This window comes from Beauveria bassiana (assembly GCF_000280675.1).
Source record: "Beauveria bassiana ARSEF 2860 unplaced genomic scaffold BBA_S00007, whole genome shotgun sequence".
NCBI lineage: Eukaryota > Fungi > Ascomycota > Sordariomycetes > Hypocreales > Cordycipitaceae > Beauveria > Beauveria bassiana.
The window spans coordinates 1149223-1168792 of record NW_007930842.1 but is presented as its reverse complement, the minus strand read 5'-3'; the positions used below and the strand labels follow the sequence as shown (position 1 = coordinate 1168792).

Below are 19570 nucleotides of genomic sequence, written 5' to 3'. Positions count from 1 at the left end.
CTGGGCCGAATCGGGGGACCCCTTACACCACTTGTCCATGCTCCCTGCTGTTCCCCAGAAACAAAAGATGAGAGCGTCAAAGCGTTGCAGAATCTTTTTTGTTTTGTCTTTCTTGACTCTTGATTAGTAGAAAGGAAACAATGTATGATTGTGAATTAAAAAAGGAAAGCATAACACAAGATCAGAGAATGCGCAAGCTAGTCATTTTTTAGCAATCGAAAGACCTGTGAGGCAAAAAGTAAAGAAAACAAAAAGCAAACGGCGCATGCGAGCCTGCATCTGCCATCTGCCCACCTCCACCTGTTCTGGTGGGTGTGTCAGACGATTGATTCTGCCCAGATTTCCCTTTTCCCTCTTTTTCTTTTTTCCCTTTTTTTTTTTCCCTTCTTTCTTGAAACCTCCGCCGCCACCTACAATGGGAAAACTTCATGCATCAAGGAACTCGTCATCATCCGTCTCGGTCGCTCTCTGGCTCTCTGATCTTTTTAGCGGCTTTCTATTAGTTTGGCGGATGGTGGGGCCGGCGCGACTTTTCTTGTCTTCTTTTTATTTTTATTTTTTTTATTTTTTATGGCCAGCTGCCAGCCATTGCGGCTGCCAGCTGGCAGCTGGCAGCCAACCAGTGATCAATTAAATTTACTCGTCTATGAGAAGTAGAATGCTCGCATGATGATGCCCCGATTCAGTCCGCCCATCAGCAGACACGATCTTTCCCCCATGCAATGCTACCACAGCGGCGAGTTGCTCATCAGACAAGATCAAAAAGCTGTACAACTCGGGACCTGTGTGGTACAGAGATGGGGGCTCGGCTCTCGTCAAGTATGGCAATCGAATCCGTGTGACCGATTAATCAAAATTGGTAACCGTTAATAAACCCACATCTGGTTGTTCCTACCGCACACTTATTGAAGACCCCAAGAAAGACCTTTTCCGGTTCCATCCTTCAAGATGGCCCCCAGAATAAGAACGGCACATACATACTCTGGTCAACACCACAAATATGCCTCCTCTTTTTTTATTCTACCCTCTCAAAGTGCTGACGCGTGACCGCAACAACATCCCGGCCCCAGCTTCCGCCTCGCCCGCCTTCTCCTCGACTCTCCGCCTTTCCTGTCGCACATTACTCGCACCACTTGAACAGCCGATTACGTGTAGCAGTACTACATACCTGCCAAGTACCGCATTACTCTGATGCATCATGTGCAGCCATGATGCCACAAAAAGAGAGATCATTATCGTTGCATATGCCGAAGATGGGCAATCATTCTCGTGCCAAACTGATAGCAAACGCCATACAAACCTGCATCCCTCTGTCCATTCCCCAGTATTCCTTGGCAACTCTGCGGCATCTCACACTCTCCTCTGCAGTTTTCCCTCTACAGTCTTCTTTCTATAGTTAGTTTTCCGTTTTTTTTGTCTGCCTGCATCCTTAATCGCGGTATGAACCCGCACTTGGTAAGAAGATTGGGCGCCACCCCTCGCTCGCGGCTGGCGGCTCTACACACCTCGTCTACAAGCAATGATGCGGTCAACACACACCGACATGCAGCCAAAGACTTTACCGCCCTGCTCCGTTTTCCCGCATAGACACGCTTCGCCTCTGTCTTGCATGTTATGCCCAGATTCATCTCCAACCTTGCCGATGCGCACATTTCCCTAGTTATCAAGCCTCCCCATGCTCGGATAAGCGAAGAAAATCCCTCCCCCTGCGTCGAGATCCATCAACGTCACCGTCATCCCTGTATGGTTGACTGCTTTTCCACTCCAAAAATAACGCTTCAGCAACGACTTGTGCCTTCTTTCGTAACCTTTATATTGGTCTATATGCTCAAGAGAATTTATTAGATACCATGCTCTATCCCCTCAGGTCATTCATATTCTCAACTATCAGGTCCACAAACGTCTCCAACACATTGCTGCTCGGGCCCCCTGCCTTGGCCTCGAAGATGCAGTCCAGGATCGTCTTGATGCCCACGCCCACATTCTCCTCCCGCGTCCGCTCCTGCACCATCCCGATCACCTGACTAATGTCACCGCTGTTAAACGACTTGGACTCGTGCAGCACGTTGCCTAGCTCCCGCAGGTTCGACACCGCTGGCACCGCCACCTTCTTCGCAAAGTCCTGGTCGACTTCCAGCATCTTGAGCACCGATGCCTTGGATGTTGTCACAAATACCAGTAAGCGATGACCCTGTATACATAATTAGCTTGATTACTTGTCAAGAGAGTAAAGTGCAACATACTCTTGGCGGCTTCGACACAATCAGCGTCGTCAGAGCTTCCAGCATCACGTTTGAGAAGCGCGATCCAATCGGGTTCCAGCCAATCAGACGCTCAAAGTCATCTAGAATTAGAATACTAGCAGGCGACTTGTACGCATCCGCGAATGCCTTATGCACGTAGTCCTTCTTGGCAAAGTCGTCCCGGTAGCCCACCAAATCCGCAGGCGTAACCATCTTGACAAATGGAAAGTCTGACTGTGTCGCAATGTGCGCCGCCAGAGCAGTCTTTCCTGATCCGCGTGGGCCGTGGAACAGCACTGACGAGTTGAACTTGTTGGGGTCCTGCTTAATCATGCCCACCACACGCATCATCTCCTGGATCGTCGCGTTGATATGGCCCCCGTACGGCAGAATGCCCAGACGGACAGCTTCCTCCAGTTCGGCTTCCGACACGCCATAAGCAGGGCGGACTTCGGTCAGCGCATTCATGAAATCGGCCCGGTTCACCTGCATACTCGCAACATCTTGCTTCACAGCGGCGAGCTGGCCAACCTCGGTGTGGCGAGAAAAGGCAAATGAAGCCGCCGCTTTCACAAGACCGTTCAACTCGGCACCCGAGTAGTTCTTTGTCAGGCCTGCAAGCTCCTCCAGATCAACATCGGCGTCCAGGAGACCGTTCGTCTTCATCTTGGAAGTGTGAATCTTGAGAATCTCCAGTCGACCCTCCTCATCAGGCAGAGAAATCTCCAGATGCACCTCCAAACGCCCGGGACGAAGCAGGGCATCATCAATCATGTCCTTTCGGTTGGTCATTCCGATCAATAGGATATTGTTCAGCTGATCAACACCGTCAAGCTTCGACAGCAGTTGGTTAACAACACTGTCACCCACGCCAGTGCCGCCGCCAGCTCCGGATCCACGCTGCTTGCAGACGGCATCCAGTTCATCAAAGATGATAATGTGCAAGCTGGATTCGTCGCCCTTCTCTTTGTACTCCTTCTCGGCGTCCGCAAACAGCTTTCGAATGTTCTCCTCGGATTGACCGACGTACTTGTTCAGCACCTCGGGGCCGTTGATGACCTTGGGAGGCCTGGCATTGAGCATCTTACCAATCTGTCGAGCGATGAGAGTTTTTCCGGTACCAGGAGGTCCGTACAGAAGCATACCCTTGACGTGAGGAATGCCCATCTTGGCGATCAGGCCAGGAGGGAACACGCGAGACGCAAAGGCACGACGGAAGATGGTGGAGAATTCGTCACCCAGACCACCAATACCCATATCCTCGAATTTGAAATCAGGAGCCAGAATGGCGTTGGAGTTGGGCTTGTTCATAGACGGCTTGAGGTTAAAGTCGCCCTTGCCATCACGATGGAAGAGCACCCGCGTTTGATTCGTCAAGATACCACGAGCATGAGCCTCTCGGCGCTTCTGAGAGCCCTCCTCACCACCCATAGCGAGATCGACTAGCCCGACAGTCTTGACGACGATTCGCAGAGGGATATTGCGAACGTCCATGATCAACGGCTGACCAGGCGCCAGCACCTGGTTTCCATATGTGTCCATGAATTGTTTGGCGAGCTCGTCCTCATCGTATGGCACCTCAGTCTTTTTGCTAGGCGATGCGAAGCCAATCTCGAGGTCCAGAGAGCCCAGATATGCCTTGCCACCAGACTGGAACGGGTCGTAGATTTCGCCGGTGAACTGGTCGCGCATCGTGATGCCTGTCCAGCTGCGTTGAGGATCCGACAAGCTGATGCAGCCAGAGGGAAAGCCCTGAATGGGCTTGGCAGTCACGACAAATTCCCCGACCGGGTCGCCGCCTCGAATGAGCAGGTAGAGATCGGATCCGTCACGATTCGTAGGAAAATCTTCAGCCGAAACGGCGCAACTATGCATTATTAGATTTGATCGGGCAGTCAACTCAACTTATGGAAGCTTACACGTTGCTATAGATTAACTTGACTTGCAGAGTCTTGTCTGCGACCTTTTCGACCTGCAGTGGCACCTGTCGTCCGCCTCCAGCCGGCCCAGTCGGCTTCTCGCCGTATCGCTGTTGGGAGGGTGCCGGTCTTTGGCTAGAACGAGCATCGCCATATCCTTGGGGGGCACCGTATCCGGGGCCGCCTCCGTATCCTTGGCCGGGAGGTGGTGGTCGAGGGTTGCCTCCAGGCAGGCTGCCGCCGCCAAAGGGGCCCCTACCAGGGCCTCCAGGAGGAGGAACTCGAGACATGGTGACGTAGCTTGTTGCCTTGCTCGGAGTAAATAAAGCCAGGCGGCCGGTCCTTGTGTGTCGTATTAGGTGTCGGCAATGTGATATGTAGTGAATTGAAGCGCAACAAGCAGATAAGGGAGATGCAAAGGGCAAAAACGCTGGGCTTGAAACGGGTTACGTTGTTGGAGATCTGTCGGAGCTTGCTGGTCGCGGGGCGGCAACTTTTGCCCCACTCTTCGGGCAGTGCCACCTCCACAGGACAGATAATTAGCTTTACTTCGCAAGCAGGCAAGCAAGGTGACTATCAAACCGGACGAGCTAGGCTGCAGCTAATCCTGATTTCATCTTTTTGTCTTATTCATCATACATCTTGTTGCTCTTCTGTTTTCTTTCCCCTTCTATTAATTTAATCTTTCATTTGTCTCATTCTATAGGTCTAGCCTATCATCTCTCCCCAAAGTCGTTTCTTTGGCACTGATACTTAAGTCCTCAACGGTAGTTAATCTATTCTAAAGATTTCTTCCTTGGGAATTAGTGTCCGGACCTTTCTAAGAGAGAACTGCCCGATGCTTAAGTTTCACACTCGCGCCGAAGCATAATGTTGCGAGCCCAACTTATTTGGCTGCTCTTTAGGGTAAGATGTCACGTACGCTTCTTCACCTAGTTCACCTGCATCACTATTTCGCTATGGCATATCTATACCGAATATTAGGCGCATAATATATTCAGAGAATTGCGCTCTTCATATCGATATATAGATACACTATCCATTACTTCCAACATTTTGGCACACCCGGCAACCGCCACTCAGCATCATGGCCGGAACAGTGCTGACCTCGCAGCGCAATGCTTACCAATGCTTGCCAATCGGGTTCATTGCGGATTCAATAATGTACATAATCAATACTGTAAGCCACCATTGACAATAGTCTCGAGGCTGGTTCTCCAAGCAGCCTCGGACTAAGAAGATCCCTGGCCAAACCAGGGGGACGAGCTTGAGCCGAAGCCGTTACGCGGTGTCGCCGCTGCTGGCATCCATGGCTCTGGTCTCCCAATTGTGTGTGTCTGACCGGAAAATATGAATTTTTTCGAGGAGCTTGTAGTTTCTCCGGAAGTTTGCACCGAGTTGCTTGGCTGTGGTACGCCATTGCTACCCGCGTCTTCGCGCCTCGAGCCCGACCAACTCGGTGCTGGAGGAAAATTCGGTGTTGGAGGAAAATTCGGTGTTGGAGGAAAATTCGTGAACCTTGTAGCACCTGCGGTATCCTTGGCACCAAATATTTTCAAATCTTTCAGCAGCGTGGTTTCTTGCGCCACTGCATTCGTCGTTTTTGGTGTCTCTGTGGTGAGGGTGCTCGTTTTAGCTATGGGACGTGATCAAGTAGAGTCAGCGTTTGCGTCTGTGAAGAGAGGTATTGGCGATACTCACAGATCGAAGTCAGGGGCTTGTATCGATTACAATACTTCAACGATTCCTTCAACTTCTCTCGCTCTTTCATCAAGTCTTCACTGCGAGTCCGAATATCTTCGGTCTCTGCCGCGAGTTCTTTGACTCGGTCATCGCTCATTCCACCAACGCTTGTCGGGGTAAAAATGTATTGAATACGCCGAACCAGACAGCTTTCCACCGCAAGATTGATGATGTTGTCGGTGAATGTTCTGAGAGACAACTAACATCAAGTTAGTAGCTGCAACCTTTGGCACGCAGAGAAATATTCAAGTCTTGCTCTTCACCTCATAGTACGTTTGCATCTTGTCGAGAATATCTCCCGGCGCAAACTCGCCTTCGCTAGGGCGCGATCCGCGAAAAGGAGTCTGCGCAGCTGATCTCCATTAATCGAAACATCTACTTCCTTACCCTCGTCGTCCTTTTCACTGCCGTTGGTGGCCGCCAAGATGAGGCGCTGCTGTTCTAGAATCTGCTTGTTCCGACGCGCGTCAGACCTCGCCTTCTTTAGAACCTCAAACTCCCGGTCCACCGGCAAAGCATAGGCCTCACGATATGGAAGTATGAACTCCTCCAGCTTGGCCTTGAGAACGAGCTCACGCTCTTCAAGAAAATCGTCCACGATAATGCGCAGAATGGCCTCTGTGGTGGGATTGGTGGCAGCCGGCCCGACCACAAACTCCATGGCTTTTTCAACAAAGAGCCTAGCACTGGTCGTGACCATGTCAATGTGGTGTTGAGCCATCGCCTCCCACTTGCGAGACTGTTTTTGGAACAAACGATGAGCGAGATTGTCATTTGTGGTACCGGGGAACTCCAAGCCGCGGGTCTTTGCTGCTTCCCTGTTCAGCTCATCGCCGAAATCCTTGTAAGTGCACTTCTCAGGGTCAGAGACGGGGTAAGGGTTCGCTTCGAGAAATTCGTCCAGCCATTCTCGTCGCTCAGATCCGCCGGCCGTGTTTCCATCGTCTCCGACAATAATTCGATCCGCGCCCTTCTCCCGCAACACGTAATCAAACGCCGAACTAAACATGCGAAGCTGCGCACGAAGGTTATAGTGATCCGGGAAGCGGCGGAAAAAGGCATCATTGTACCGACCCTCTACAGCCTCCTTGACTAGCTGCTGGAATGCGTCTGCCTTTCTAGTGAGAAAGTTGCGCATATCCTCGATGTTCGGCCGCGCGGTACCCAGTCTCTCGAGTTCCTCCTCTCGCTGGGCGAGCTTGGCGCTCATCTCTTGCATGATCTCTGGGATGATGCGACGCAATTGATCAAATTGAATCTTGCTCAGCCTAGCCTGGAGCGCCTTGGCCCCTCGATCTGTACGTGGAATCTTGGCCCAGTCTGATTCGGCGAAGAATTTGTCTTCCCTGCTGTCACGACCGTCAAAATCGTCTGTGTCATTCTTTGTATCTCGATTGCGCATGACATGCCAGCCCAAGTCAAGTTTCGAATCGCCTTGCTGATTCAAAGCTAAAGAGGTGAAATACTTCAATTGGTCGCATTCTGTCTTGTCAGGTTTGGTGATGATTCCGATGGTGCGGCTTTTTGGAACACCAAATTTCTCCAGCTGCTCCCGAAACGACTGGTTATGGTAGTCACCCTCTGCTGCAGTGACCAGCATGATGATGCTATTGGGCTGCTCCAGATAACCGCGAACCAGATCGTCGACTGTTTTGATATCTTCCTTGGTTTGGTCGCCAGAAGTAGTCTTGAAAACGCCCGGGAGATCGACCAATTGCAGCGGGTACATTCCCGACCGTTCAATGCTCAGTCTGAGTACGTCTTTCGAGAAACTCTTGTCAAGCCCAACAAGCCCCATCTCCTCTTTTGCTTGTCGAATCATCTCAGGTAAATCGCTCTCCTGAACGCCGTTGTAGCTGAGCGACTTGGCGGGCCTGCCGTCAGCGAATTGCACGCTGGCATGAATTCGTAGCTGCGGACCATCTCTAAACTCTAGCTCTGTAGCAAAACGCGTGCAAAGTCCAGAATCGGTAGGAAATCTTATGCGAGAAATCGCTTCCAAAACGGATGATTTGCCGGCTTTTTGGCTGCCGAATACAACGATTCGCGGCAAACTGACAATGCTGCCCACGCCGATGCGAGATAACTCCTTGAGGAGGCGGTGCAGATGCTGAGCTTCGGGAGAAACAAGCTTCTGGAGTACCTCTGAGTCGAAAAGAGTCGACATCTTGGGCGAAAACTGAAAGGCAGGGGATATGTAGAAGTAGGTAGATGGCAGAATTAGTCCATGTTAAGAGTGTGTGTTTGCGCCTCTTGATGAAGAGCAAGGGGGGAAAAACACATGACCCATAGTTAGTATCAGTAAATTTTTCATCTGCTCCGAATAGACTGAACCCTGGCTCGAGTCTCATGCGACTGGCCAAAAACGGATGAATCCTGTGAATCCTGCGACGTTGCTTGAGCCCTGAAATTTAGCTAATTGAGATGCTCCATTTCTGCTAATAGATTTCGCCCAAGGTACATAGCAACAAACACAGTACAAAACATCATTGTAGCGACGGATAACCGCCAGGCAGACCACTTGAGACCTAGAAAACAAGGCATATAAAACAACAACTCAAGCGCTATTAAATAATCAATTTAAAAGAGGTCCTCATGTGGTTTTTTCAAGGAGTATAAGTGAACGCGCTAACAATAACTAATGGTTATAGTTCGGCTCTATGTGCTTTGTTTGGCTAGATCAATATTTTCGTCCTAGATAGAAATAGTTATCAGCGGAAATTGAAAATATAGTAGCTGAATTTCAGCCATCCCGTTGCTTGTTGCCTCTGGTGAGGGAAGACGAGGCTACGGTATGAGTAATTGCTGCCGTCAAATCTACGTTTCTGAGCGTACAATCAGCGATCGACACATTTTCACAAAACTTGGGTTTCGAACAAGTTGTTGCATGTAGCCGCTGAGGAGATGGGCGCTGAGCTTCATTTCCAGTAGCCCTCGCAGCCTCCTTTGGCCTGTTGCAGGGCTGTCTCGTCATCATTGTCCTTGCCATCGACATTATTTGAGTTGTGCTCGAGAATTATCTTGGCAAGATCGCCGCCATCGGGTAGAGTCGAAGCGAGGATGAGCGGCGTCCTGCCATTGGGCCCCCGCCGCGTGAGAACGGCGCCGGCTCAGATGAGCATGTCCACTATGTCGATCTTGCTGTAACCGCATCTTAAGATTGCGCGCCACATTATAATGATGGCTTCTGTGGAGATCTACGCTTCGATCTTCGAAAAGCTGTAGTAGATCAAGAGATGCCACTTTTGCTGCTGCTCCGGGTGCTGTTGACTCTGGAGGAATGCTGTCCTCTATACGAGCGTATGGGTCGACTCTGAGGTCAAGCATCATCCGGACTATCTCAATGGCTCTATCCCCCTAGCCGGCAGGCGGTGTGCATGGGGGATGAGAATTTGGTGCTCAGTGACGCGTTACTCCCGGCCTCAATCAATAGTTTGGCCACATTGACATGCCGGTGATTAAGATGAGAAGTTCCGCTGGAAGCTTGATCATCTTGTGAACAGGGATGCTCGATATTCAGCCAAGAAGCAGGACAGGAGTCGATGAGAGAATTCAACGATGGAAACTTTGAGGGAATGATTTGCTGAGGCTTGGTACTTGTCGGTATGATCTCAATACTCCGATGGTGTGCCTCTCCCGAGGAAGACGCTTGTTGAAAGGGAGAGCCTTTAAAAAACAATTGCGCCAGAAGAGAGTGCGAAAGATTGAATTTGATGTTTGAAGAGAATAATGATGAGTGGAAGAGGAGGAAGCAAATTCGGCGAGAATAAGGGCCTGAAAGGCAGACGAGTATGCGTTTGCTAACGGCTGGCGTTAAACAATCGGTGAGGATAGCCAACGGAAACCGAAAAAGAAAAATTGCGTTAATTTCATTTCGCATAAACACTGCATCATTAAAGCACTAAGTGTACACATGGTTCGCATAAATCAACGTCAAGTCTACGCCTGCGATCCGCACTGGGCGGCTTGAATTGCCAGTTCGACGTCGCGACGCCGAAACCCCGGAGACTGACCTAAACAGGTCGAATTCAACATCAACCCTGGCGAATGAGTTAATCAGACAAGAATTCTCAAAGTTATTCCCGTGCTATTACTTACCTCGTAAAAACAAGGGAACATTTATGTCATCTATAGACTCCTTACTGGGCATCATGCGCAGGCTCACGCCTTTATCTATGAGGAAAAGCTCCAGATCCTGCATGTCGAACCAGTCGCCCTCGAAGCGGTCCTGCATATTCGCCGGCACATTAGCCGGGTCCATGGGGACGGTCCAGGCATTGTTGCGCACCGACCACGTCTCGGACTGGTCAGCCGTGTTGGCCCAGGGCAGGGAGAGCGGCGCCGACGCGGAGCTTGAGGCAAAGGCGGGCGAGTAGTGGGTGCCGGCGCCGCCGATGCTGAAGAAGGGCATGCCGGGCTTGGCCGGGAAGTTGGCATGATTGAACGTCTGGGAGATGCGAGTCTGGAAGATGGCGGAAAAGTACGACAGCAGCTTGTCGCGCGTCATGATCTGCAGCGGAAGACCAAAGTGGCGGTGGAGGCGCGTCGTCGAGAGCGTGGGGTCTGCGAGGGCTAGATAGCCGTAATAGACGACCGAGGTCGCGAGCATGTCCATGAAGTCGGAGACGGCCATGCTCGTGTTCATGTCGGGGTAGGGCTTGTTGCCAAAGATATTCTTGACGGTGGCGGGCTTGTTGGGCACTGTGGGCGGGATCGACGGCACGAGAGCCATATTGGGCTGGGAACTTGGCCCGGCTGCCGGCTCCGGCTCCGTTTGCCCATTGCCGGTCTCGCGGACTAGGGTGAGGCACGTCGCCAGGGCATCCCGGAGCCGGCCTGTGAGTTCGCTCTGGCAGGAGAGGATGTTGGAGCCGATGAGCTCCTCGCTAAAGGAGAGCACCACAGAGCTCATGTTCTCAATGGCGCTTTCTAGCTGCTTAACCCTCTCCTCGAGGTAGGCTGTCTGTGATATTTTTCGCTGTCGGTATGCGCGTTGTGCTTCACGAATCTGCTTTCGGCGGCGCTATAGAATGAGAATTAGATTGGCGTTGCCAAGCGTTGCGCAGCCTCTCTTACCTCGCCTGGCCCCTCGCTGCGGTCGGCATCGGTTTTTCTTTTTGCGCCGCCAGCTTTACCTTGCGCAGGCGCCTTATTCTTATTCTTTGCAGATGCATCATCATCCGGGGACTCTACTTCGTGCAGGCTGGGAGAATCGCCGTCATCGTCTGGGATGAATATGGTATTTGAGCTGTTGGATGGCGACTTTGCGCGGGGGATGTTAGCCGTCGCCAATTGGGAAGAGGGGAAGAGGGGAGGGAGCTCTGTAGGTACCGGGTCGTTGAAATTGTAGTTGGAGGAGGCACCGGGATAGAAAGATGACGAGAGCAATCGCTCAATGTCGATGGACTCGTTTGGCCGCGAGTCGTGCCGCATATATAACTGCAATGGGGTGACTGTCGACTGCTGCCCGGCTCTCTGTTGCCGGCCGGCGGGATTGTTGTTGTTGCTCGCGGGGTCGGCCATGGTCTATTAGTTAATTGATGGCGTCTGCGTGTCGCATGCAACAAGGTGGAGGTGATGAGATTTCGCTAGCCTTTTGCGAGACGTAGAAGTAGAGACGGACGGATTTATGTAATTGTATTGTGGTGTCGCTGGCGTCTGGGTTTCTGTGTTGAGGATGCAACATGCATGTGCAGCAGGAAAGGCCTTGGCGCACTTATCTAATTAGTGCACCAATCAGGGGAGGGAGACCAGACGTGGCGGAGTTCCCCTAAATAGCCTCGGTCAAAGAAAGCGGACAATTGGGTTGAGTGTTGGGGGAACGCTGCGGGGATTCTTTGGTGCCTTCATAGCGACAACCGCGCTACAGCCTACAGGCTACCAACGGACGCTTGGAGACTAGGTACTGACTCGCTGGAGGGGATTCCCCATTTAGAGTTTCGGTTACTGATTGGGCTCTTGACGTTATCACATGTCGAAATGGAGATAGCCTCTGTGTAGCAACCTTGCGTAGGTAATATTGAGAAGCGGACATGTTGAAGGAATGAAAAAAACCCGAAACTGCATGGACATGTCGGAGTAACAAGTATGGCATCAGTTTCGCCCACGTTGGAGGTATTTTTGGGGTAACTAGCATCCTCAGCTGTAAATAGAATGTAGTCTGACCTGACTATGAACCCTGGTCCGATTGCCAATCGTGGCAACCCACTCCTTTCCCCCCCGCTGTCTCACTGCTTTCTTTGCTTCTTGGCAGCAACAAGTTGCAGTCTCGTCTGCACGACTCTGCGCGGCAGAATCGAGGGGAAAGCACATAATTAGAATCCAATTTCAAAGGACTTGCCAATACGACTGTACGAGCCACAGCAGCATCTAAAAAGAATATCATTGCCTTGCCCATTGCATCTGTGGCCAATGCAGGCGCTTGAAAACGCCACCGCATGTCAAAACCTTACATGCCAAAAGCCACGCTGCACGTGCCACGCTGCCACGCTGCCACGTGTTATGAGCCAAACAACCCTTTGGGGCAAGGTGGACTGTGTTTCTTGAATCGTGCATCGTGGCTGAGGCTTGGTGAAACAGCAAAAGAAGCCTTAAGATGCAGCCCAACGGCCGGGATTTTCATGCCGTCTATCCGTATCCGATTTAGTAACTAACCGTCCAACTGCCGAGTGCCTAACCGCCTTTTGGCGGCTCTGGCCCATTCCGTCACCTTCAGCGGGCGCACTTGACACTTGACCCGTTTGGCGTTGGCGCGCGCCGGCAGCTTCAGTTCCCGATGTCCGATTCTTCACATGCACGCTTCTCTGTTGGCTGCCCGTTGATCTTCACTTTTATTTTTTTTTTATTTCCGGCACGTTTCCCAAAATAGCCAGCAGATCGGTATCGTATCTCGTGCAACATGGCCGACGCCAATGTCGTGCAAGACACAGCTGCGGCCCCGCCGTTGCAAACTGAGACCCCTCCGAAAGCGACGCCTCCGACGAGCATCGACATTGACAACAAGCCGACGGACTTTGACGGGCAGCTCGCGACAAACGATGAGATACCCTCGGATGCCACGCTCGCCGAGGTTGCTGACTATGTCCTGCTCGATAAGCACGGCAAGTCACATACCTTCCAGAGCCTCTACAACAGCCCCAACGGTGCCCGACGAGTCTTGGTAGTATTCGTCCGCCACTTTTTTTGCGGCGTAAGTCTTGTCATAGAGTCATCCACCTCATTTGGTCGCAGAAAGCTGACTTGTATAGAACTGTCAAGAATACATTCGCGCTCTCGCCGAGTCGATATCCAGCGAAGCTCTCCTCCGTCTTCCTGTCACCACTTCCATCGTCATCATCGGCTGCGGTGACCCTCAGCTCATCGAAATGTACATCGAGGCTACCAAATGCCCGTTCTCTCTATATACCGACCCCAAGAGTGCGCTCTTCGACGCTCTTGGCATGGTCAAGACTCTCGCGCTTGGCGAGAAACCTGCGTACATGAAGATGGGATTTCTCAAGGGCGTCTTTACCGGCATGAGCCAAGCCTTGAGGCAGCTACCTCGCGGCCTCACGCTCAAGTCGGGCGATCAGCGTCAGGTCGGCGGCGAGTTCCTCTTTGAGCCTCTCGATCTGGCCACGCCCCTGACGACGCCCACCGACGGCCAAGGCGGCCCAGCTATCATGGAAGCCTTTGAGCAGATTTCCGGCCAGGGAGATTGCAAAAGACATCTCGAGATCAAGAAGATTACGTGGTGCCATCGCATGCGTAGCACCCGAGACCACGCCGAGATTCCTGAGATAATGGAGCTTCTTGGCCTCGATGGGCACGGCCAACCTATCAAAGACACTGCACTGTGGGAAAAGACAATCAAGACCCGAAAGGGCACGGGGTTTTCCATGGCAAGAAGAATGAATGAATTGACTGCCGCGCACAAGGTAGATGCAGAGGCAGACAAGGCATGATAAGTTGGCCTATCTAAGCTGGGCATTATCTAGGGTTTAATCAAAATAAGGTTTACATTAAAAATATATAATGAATTACGAAGTTTTTCAAGTTAATCAAATCTTTTACTATTGTTTATATCACATATAAAATAATTTTTATATCAAACACTTCTCGGCACCACCCCAGCCAATCGACGTCAAGACGGTCGCTGCAATCATGCACGGCGCGTAATAGCCGATGATCGTCACGGCTACGCCGGCAATCGTAGGAAAGACGAAGACGTCGCCGGAGGTAAATGACGGGAAACAAAGGCGAACCGGCGGCTGCCTATGGCCAAGGATGGAGAAGACGTGTCCGAAACAAATAATTCACGCTGCACGCTGCGCGCTGCACAGTTTGTGTCTTGCCACGGCACAAGTTGAAAGTCCGACAGAAAAGTATCACGCGTCAAGCCTTTTGCTTGTTGGCCTTTTCTATCTTGGAAGTTACAGATTGGCTTCGCGACGCTGGGTAACGGCAAGGGTATCGTAAAGGTGGTGCAGCCCGTCTCATTTCTGAGAGAGCGTGAATTGGTACATGCTGACCGTGCGTGTGATTAACAGTCAAGGCAGAGGGTATGCGGGCGCGTTGAGTATTAGCATTGTACTCAAGCATACAGAGTACCGGGGCTTGGACCGGACCTGTCCGTTGCCTTGCGTGAATAAGAACTTTGACGCGTCTTTTTCTGAGGTTGGCACAATGGTGAATAGACAGTACTTAAAGCCTTATCCTAGGGCTAAATAGGTTACACTGTATGATTATTCTTTTCTCCTTGAGAGAATGATTAATAAGTCTAAAGTACACTCGATGACGCTTAGTGCTAGTCTGTAATATCTGCTGCGAATAGGTCTGAGTCAGACACCTGGAGACCAGCCGTCATCATCAAAGCTAGAAACAATCTCTTGAATCGGCATTCTGTTTTCGACAATATCCTTGCCGTTGATGAGGTCATTCTCGTCTGCACGTTTGTATCCGTCCTGGAGACTCGTCACAATACCCGCCTTGACATGTCGGGCCGCCAGTCTCTCTCTTGCTCGATCAAAGTCGATGTCGACAAACCAAAGCTCGTCAAAGAGTGCCGCGGCGTCGCGCCAGATGTCAGCGTTCAGTGCCACATAGTTGCCCTCTACAATCACGATGCGCTGAGTAGGCCCAATGGTAATGTCATCCTCTATGGGATCCTTGACGGCGTGATCGAAAGAAGGCGCTTTGATTTTATCCTCAAGAGGGGCATTGCGCAGCCTTCTAATGACACCTAGAAACTTGGCAGCGTCAAAGGTAAACGACGCCCCGCGGCGGCTTTGATACAAAGCTGCGTCTGCCTGTGCGGAGAGGTAGCTCCGGGGGTAGTGAAAGCCGTCCATTGGTAAAAAGGCGGCGGGTGTAGGGGACTCAGGGGTTTGCTTTGACGCAATTTCATTGATGCGAGTCGTGATAGCTTCTGCAAATGTAGTTTTTCCTAAATTAAGCAATGTGAGTAGGCGAGCTGTAAAGCTATCGTGTGGTACGGACCTGAGCCGGGGATGCCGGCGACCCCGATTACTAGTTCAACAGTCAGAGCTGCAGATAACATCTAATGCTCAAAACTTACAAACACGCTTGTCTGCAGGCGTAGTCTGGTATATCTGCCATACTTTATTAGACAGTCTTTGCACTTGCTCTTCCATCTTGAATGCTGAGAGATTTGGCGGTGTTGATGCAGGAGATGATGGGAAGTATTGGTGTCACCAAGTCAGTTACTTATACTCGGCACCCCTTAAATAGCGGGCACCCACTTCCACAATGCTGTGTGTGGGTGGCAACCAACGAACCCCGAATTTTAGGAGACCCCGAATTTTAGGAACCCCCGAATTTTAGGAACCCCGAATTTTACAACAGAGGATTTGAATTTTGCAACAACCCCACGTAAAGGCTATGTACCCCTTAACAGAACTTCTCATCCTCCACTACCTATCCTTTGCCAGTTTTTCCTTCTATAACACACACATCGAGGCACGCATTCAAAGGCACGCATTTAAAGGCACGCAAGCTGCTTAGAAGAGGCGCTCAAAGGCACTCTCCGAGGCGCTATCGAAGGAACGCTGGCGCACGCCGCTGGATGCGCTGGAGGCACGACGCTGGAGGCGCTGGAGGCACTCTTGGAGGCGCGCTGGAGGTACGCCTGAAGGTGGTTGTCGTGATAGAGACTCTGAGAGAGTGACTTTGATGAAGTCTGATAACCGCTTCAGACCCATGAAATACTCTAATAGGCAATGACTATGTTATAAGATTTGAATCTTCTGTTGTAAATTCGGGGTTCGGTGGCAACAAGTATTTGTCCCTCTCTAGGTATCGCAGCCGCAGCCGCAGCCTAAATGGGAATGACAGACACTGCTGCTTTAAGCTAGAGCTACTAACCCTCACCCTTATGAAGCTACAGTGAACTTATTGTAGGGGATGACTATAACGCTGATCCTAGTATGCTTAAAGCGGCGTGCTGTAACTGCCTTTTTAGGGCTAGCAGCAGCTGCAAAACCGCTACCTGGCAGGGGACAAATACTTGTTGCCACCCGCGCTTGCCACTGTACAAGATCCTTACCTCTGCCGAACAACTGGTGTGTGTCCGGGCCCGCCGACTCGAGCCCCACCCGCAGAGTTGAACCGACTGACTGTAACCACAGTAGAAGCCTACCAAATCGAGCAATTAGAATACAAATCGATATCTATGGAACTTTCTGCCGAGTAAATAGCTATTTCTCCGCTTCTCTGTAATAATCTACAGCGGTGCACACCCCAGACGTCATATCGGTAGTACCGGCGCGAGGCGGGGTAAATTTTCGGCGGTGCTTCGACACGGGAACCATTTTTTCTTCTTCAAGCAAGTAGCCCCAATCAATACCACACGACTGGGAAAGATGGCCGCTCAAGCAGAGGAGGCTCTCAAGCACCTCAAAGGTAGGATTGAGATTCCGCGGATGGACGCCGATATCCAGAAAAACACTCTCGCTAACCTGGGATCCGGTTAGTGGCGGATGACAAGCCCAATGGCAAACCCGCCGCCCACGACGACGAGGATGGTGACGATTCTGAAGATGAGCCTGCCAACGACGCTGACGCAGGTACTGGTGCCGCCAAAAAGAAGAAGAAGAGAAAGCCCAGAAAGAAGAAGAAGAACCCTACGAGCCAGACGGAGCCGCCAACGGTCAAGCTGAGCCAGTTGTTTCCCAACGGGACATACCCCAAGGGCGAGGAGGTCGAATACACGGACGAGAACCGCTACAGAACAACAAACGAGGAAAAGCGGCACCTCGACAACCTCAACAGCGACTTCATCACCGACTATCGCGAGGCGGCCGAGATTCACCGGCAGGTGCGCCAGTACGCGCAAAAGTCAATCAAGCCGGGCCAGACGCTGACGGAGATTGCCGAGGGCATCGAGAACAGCGTTCGCGCGCTGACAGGTCACGACGGGCTCGCCGAGGGCGACCCGATGGTGGCGGGTATGGGATTTCCGTGCGGTCTGAGCCTGAACCACTGCGCGGCGCACTACACGCCCAACGCGGGCAACAAGATGGTGCTACAGCAGGCAGACGTGATGAAGGTGGACTTTGGCGTACACGTCAAGGGCCGCATCGTCGACTCGGCGTTTACGATGGCGTTTGAGGACAAATACGATCAGCTGCTGGCGGCGGTCAAGGCGGCGACCAACGCGGGCATCAAGGAGGCGGGCATTGACGCGCGCGTGGGCGAGATTGGTGCCGTGATCCAGGAGACGATGGAAAGCTACGAGGTGGAGATTGACGGCACGACCTACCCGGTCAAGAGCATCCGCAACCTGACGGGTCACAACATCCTGCCGTACAGTATCCACGGCACAAAGTCGGTGCCGATTGTCAAGAGCAACGACCAAACCAAGATGGAAGAGGGCGACGTTTTTGCGATTGAGACATTTGGCAGCACGGGCAACGGTTACGTGCGCGACGACGGCGAGGTGTCGCACTATGCCAAGAACGCAGAAGTCGGCCACGTGGACTTGCGTCTGAGCTCGGCCAGGACGCTGCTGAATGCGATTAACAAGAGCTTTGGCACGTTGCCATTTTGCAGACGCTACCTGGATCGCATGGGCCACGACAAGTATCTTTTGGGGGTGAGTTGCGCATTGCACCACGCAGGGGCTGTCTTGTAGGGAGATGGAGCTAACCGTGCACATAGTTGAATCATTTGGTCGGAGCCGGTGTTGTCGAGGCGTACCCGCCGCTAGTTGATAAGAAGGGCTCTTACACGGCCCAGTTCGAACACGTAAGTGGTGTAAAGCGCTTGGAGATGCGTCTCTTTGTTTCCGGCTCGCGGCTTTGCTAACTACATTACAGACTATCCTGATAAGACCAACGGTCAAGGAGGTCATTAGCCGCGGCGACGACTACTAGTTTGACATGCTGGAGATTCACTGTGGGCGGCAATTTGAAGATGAAACAGTTTTTATGCAACTCCGAATCGACAAGATTTTCTGAATGCCAAAAAAAAAAGTAACTTTTGCTTCGCTAAATGCGCCTGAACCGTGCTGTGGGCGCCACGATGTTCGCAGAGCCTCGGAGTGTTTGCCAAACGTAAAGAGATGATTGCTGCGCAGTACCTGATGGTGAATATTTGGTTTTCTGAGGTTCTTGATACACAAGACAAGACAATTGTTATTCTGCACAGATGCGACGCATGTGAAACTCTGCTTGCGCAGAGAGATGTGGCTGAACAGACACGACACGACATGAGCAGTGGCGATGGCATCAAATCTGCAGCTTGCTCTGCATTGGTTCCTCTGGCCAATGATGGACTGTGAGCGATATCCATCCCCTGCAGCATGACGTGGGGCTGCAGCCAGAAGAGATCTATTCGTATGTGCAGTACTCCGTACAGCGGCTTCCGCCAAGTCTCAGCTTATCACATAGTGTAGCACTGGGTGCAGCGGCTCTTGAACCGGGGTCGGCTTGCTGTATTCGGCTGCACCGGAGTTAAGTCGCTTTACGTTTCTGTATGAGATTCTCCCTGGTAGCGGTGCTCTACTAGCGACTGTCAAGTTGGTGAGTGGTTGACTGAAACTCGGAAACAAGTGATTGGGACTACGTTGATTGAATTACCACATCAGAGCCAGCCCAGTACATTAGCTCCGATGTAGGGCAAGTAATAGTAATACAGCGTCAGAGGTGGCATAAGCGGCTCACTCATCTCTGTTTGACCCCCCGCGTGGAGGGCTTTGAGGGGTCTCGCCGCTGGTCCGGGGGTGGGAAACAATACAACCGATCTTCAAAAACAAGAGACGGGGAGACGAGAAAGAATGACATGAAAATGTTTTCTAGCGTCGATTTCATCTTGAGCAACTTCCCCGTGGGCAGTGGACGAGAACGTACGCCTCTCCCAGAAATCTCGGAGTGTATCTGCGGGGGGCCCGCATCGAATACTTAGACTGTCACTCCCTGGCCGCAAAGAAAACCTCGACGGCTCCGGCTCATTCTCGAGCAGCGTGAAACACTAAGCCGCATCGGACTTTTGTCCAAGGTCACACAGCCAATGAAAGACTCTTGATTGTCGTGCTTAGTGGAGCCGAGGCTTATCATATTTTTCCATACAGGCCCTTGGGACCGTTTGCAGCCACTAAAAAACGAGGTCTGCTCGGGCCGCCGCCTGCTAAAGCCGCTACAGGCTCTAACGTCACTGGGGCACATGCTG

At 51.7% G+C, this 19570-nt stretch overlaps 6 protein-coding genes across 6 annotated transcripts; 2 read left to right on the top strand and 4 right to left on the bottom strand.

Moving 5' to 3' along the window:
- Window positions 1-1855: 1855 nt before the first annotated feature.
- On the bottom strand, window positions 1856-4452 carry BBA_03597 (vesicle fusion factor NSFI; the record flags this gene model as incomplete). The annotated part of the gene is made up of 3 exons (XM_008598694.1): window positions 1856-2191; window positions 2244-4110; window positions 4163-4452. 3 exons carry the CDS (start codon window positions 4450-4452, stop codon window positions 1856-1858), a joined length of 2493 nt encoding a protein of 830 aa, XP_008596916.1.
- A 942-nt stretch (window positions 4453-5394) lies between these two features.
- On the bottom strand, window positions 5395-8072 carry BBA_03596 (dynamin family protein; the record flags this gene model as incomplete). Its single annotated transcript, XM_008598693.1, has 4 exons — window positions 5395-5798; window positions 5864-6104; window positions 6169-6257; window positions 6293-8072. 4 exons carry the CDS (start codon window positions 8070-8072, stop codon window positions 5395-5397), a joined length of 2514 nt encoding a protein of 837 aa, XP_008596915.1.
- Window positions 8073-9844: 1772 nt separating this feature from the next.
- Window positions 9845-11428, bottom strand: BBA_03595 (AT DNA binding protein; the record flags this gene model as incomplete). Its single annotated transcript, XM_008598692.1, has 3 exons — window positions 9845-9945; window positions 10004-10928; window positions 10982-11428. The coding sequence occupies 3 exons, from the start codon at window positions 11426-11428 to the stop codon at window positions 9845-9847; spliced, it is 1473 nt and encodes a 490-aa protein (XP_008596914.1).
- Window positions 11429-12803: 1375 nt separating this feature from the next.
- On the top strand, window positions 12804-13848 carry BBA_03594 (Thioredoxin-like protein; the record flags this gene model as incomplete). Its single annotated transcript, XM_008598691.1, has 2 exons — window positions 12804-13094; window positions 13153-13848. 2 exons carry the CDS (start codon window positions 12804-12806, stop codon window positions 13846-13848), a joined length of 987 nt encoding a protein of 328 aa, XP_008596913.1.
- An 876-nt stretch (window positions 13849-14724) lies between these two features.
- On the bottom strand, window positions 14725-15537 carry BBA_03593 (kinase-related protein; the record flags this gene model as incomplete). Its single annotated transcript, XM_008598690.1, has 3 exons — window positions 14725-15329; window positions 15383-15412; window positions 15462-15537. The coding sequence occupies 3 exons, from the start codon at window positions 15535-15537 to the stop codon at window positions 14725-14727; spliced, it is 711 nt and encodes a 236-aa protein (XP_008596912.1).
- Window positions 15538-16764: 1227 nt separating this feature from the next.
- On the top strand, window positions 16765-18276 carry BBA_03592 (methionine aminopeptidase; the record flags this gene model as incomplete). The annotated part of the gene is made up of 4 exons (XM_008598689.1): window positions 16765-16804; window positions 16876-17996; window positions 18062-18148; window positions 18220-18276. 4 exons carry the CDS (start codon window positions 16765-16767, stop codon window positions 18274-18276), a joined length of 1305 nt encoding a protein of 434 aa, XP_008596911.1.
- Window positions 18277-19570: the final 1294 nt, after the last annotated feature.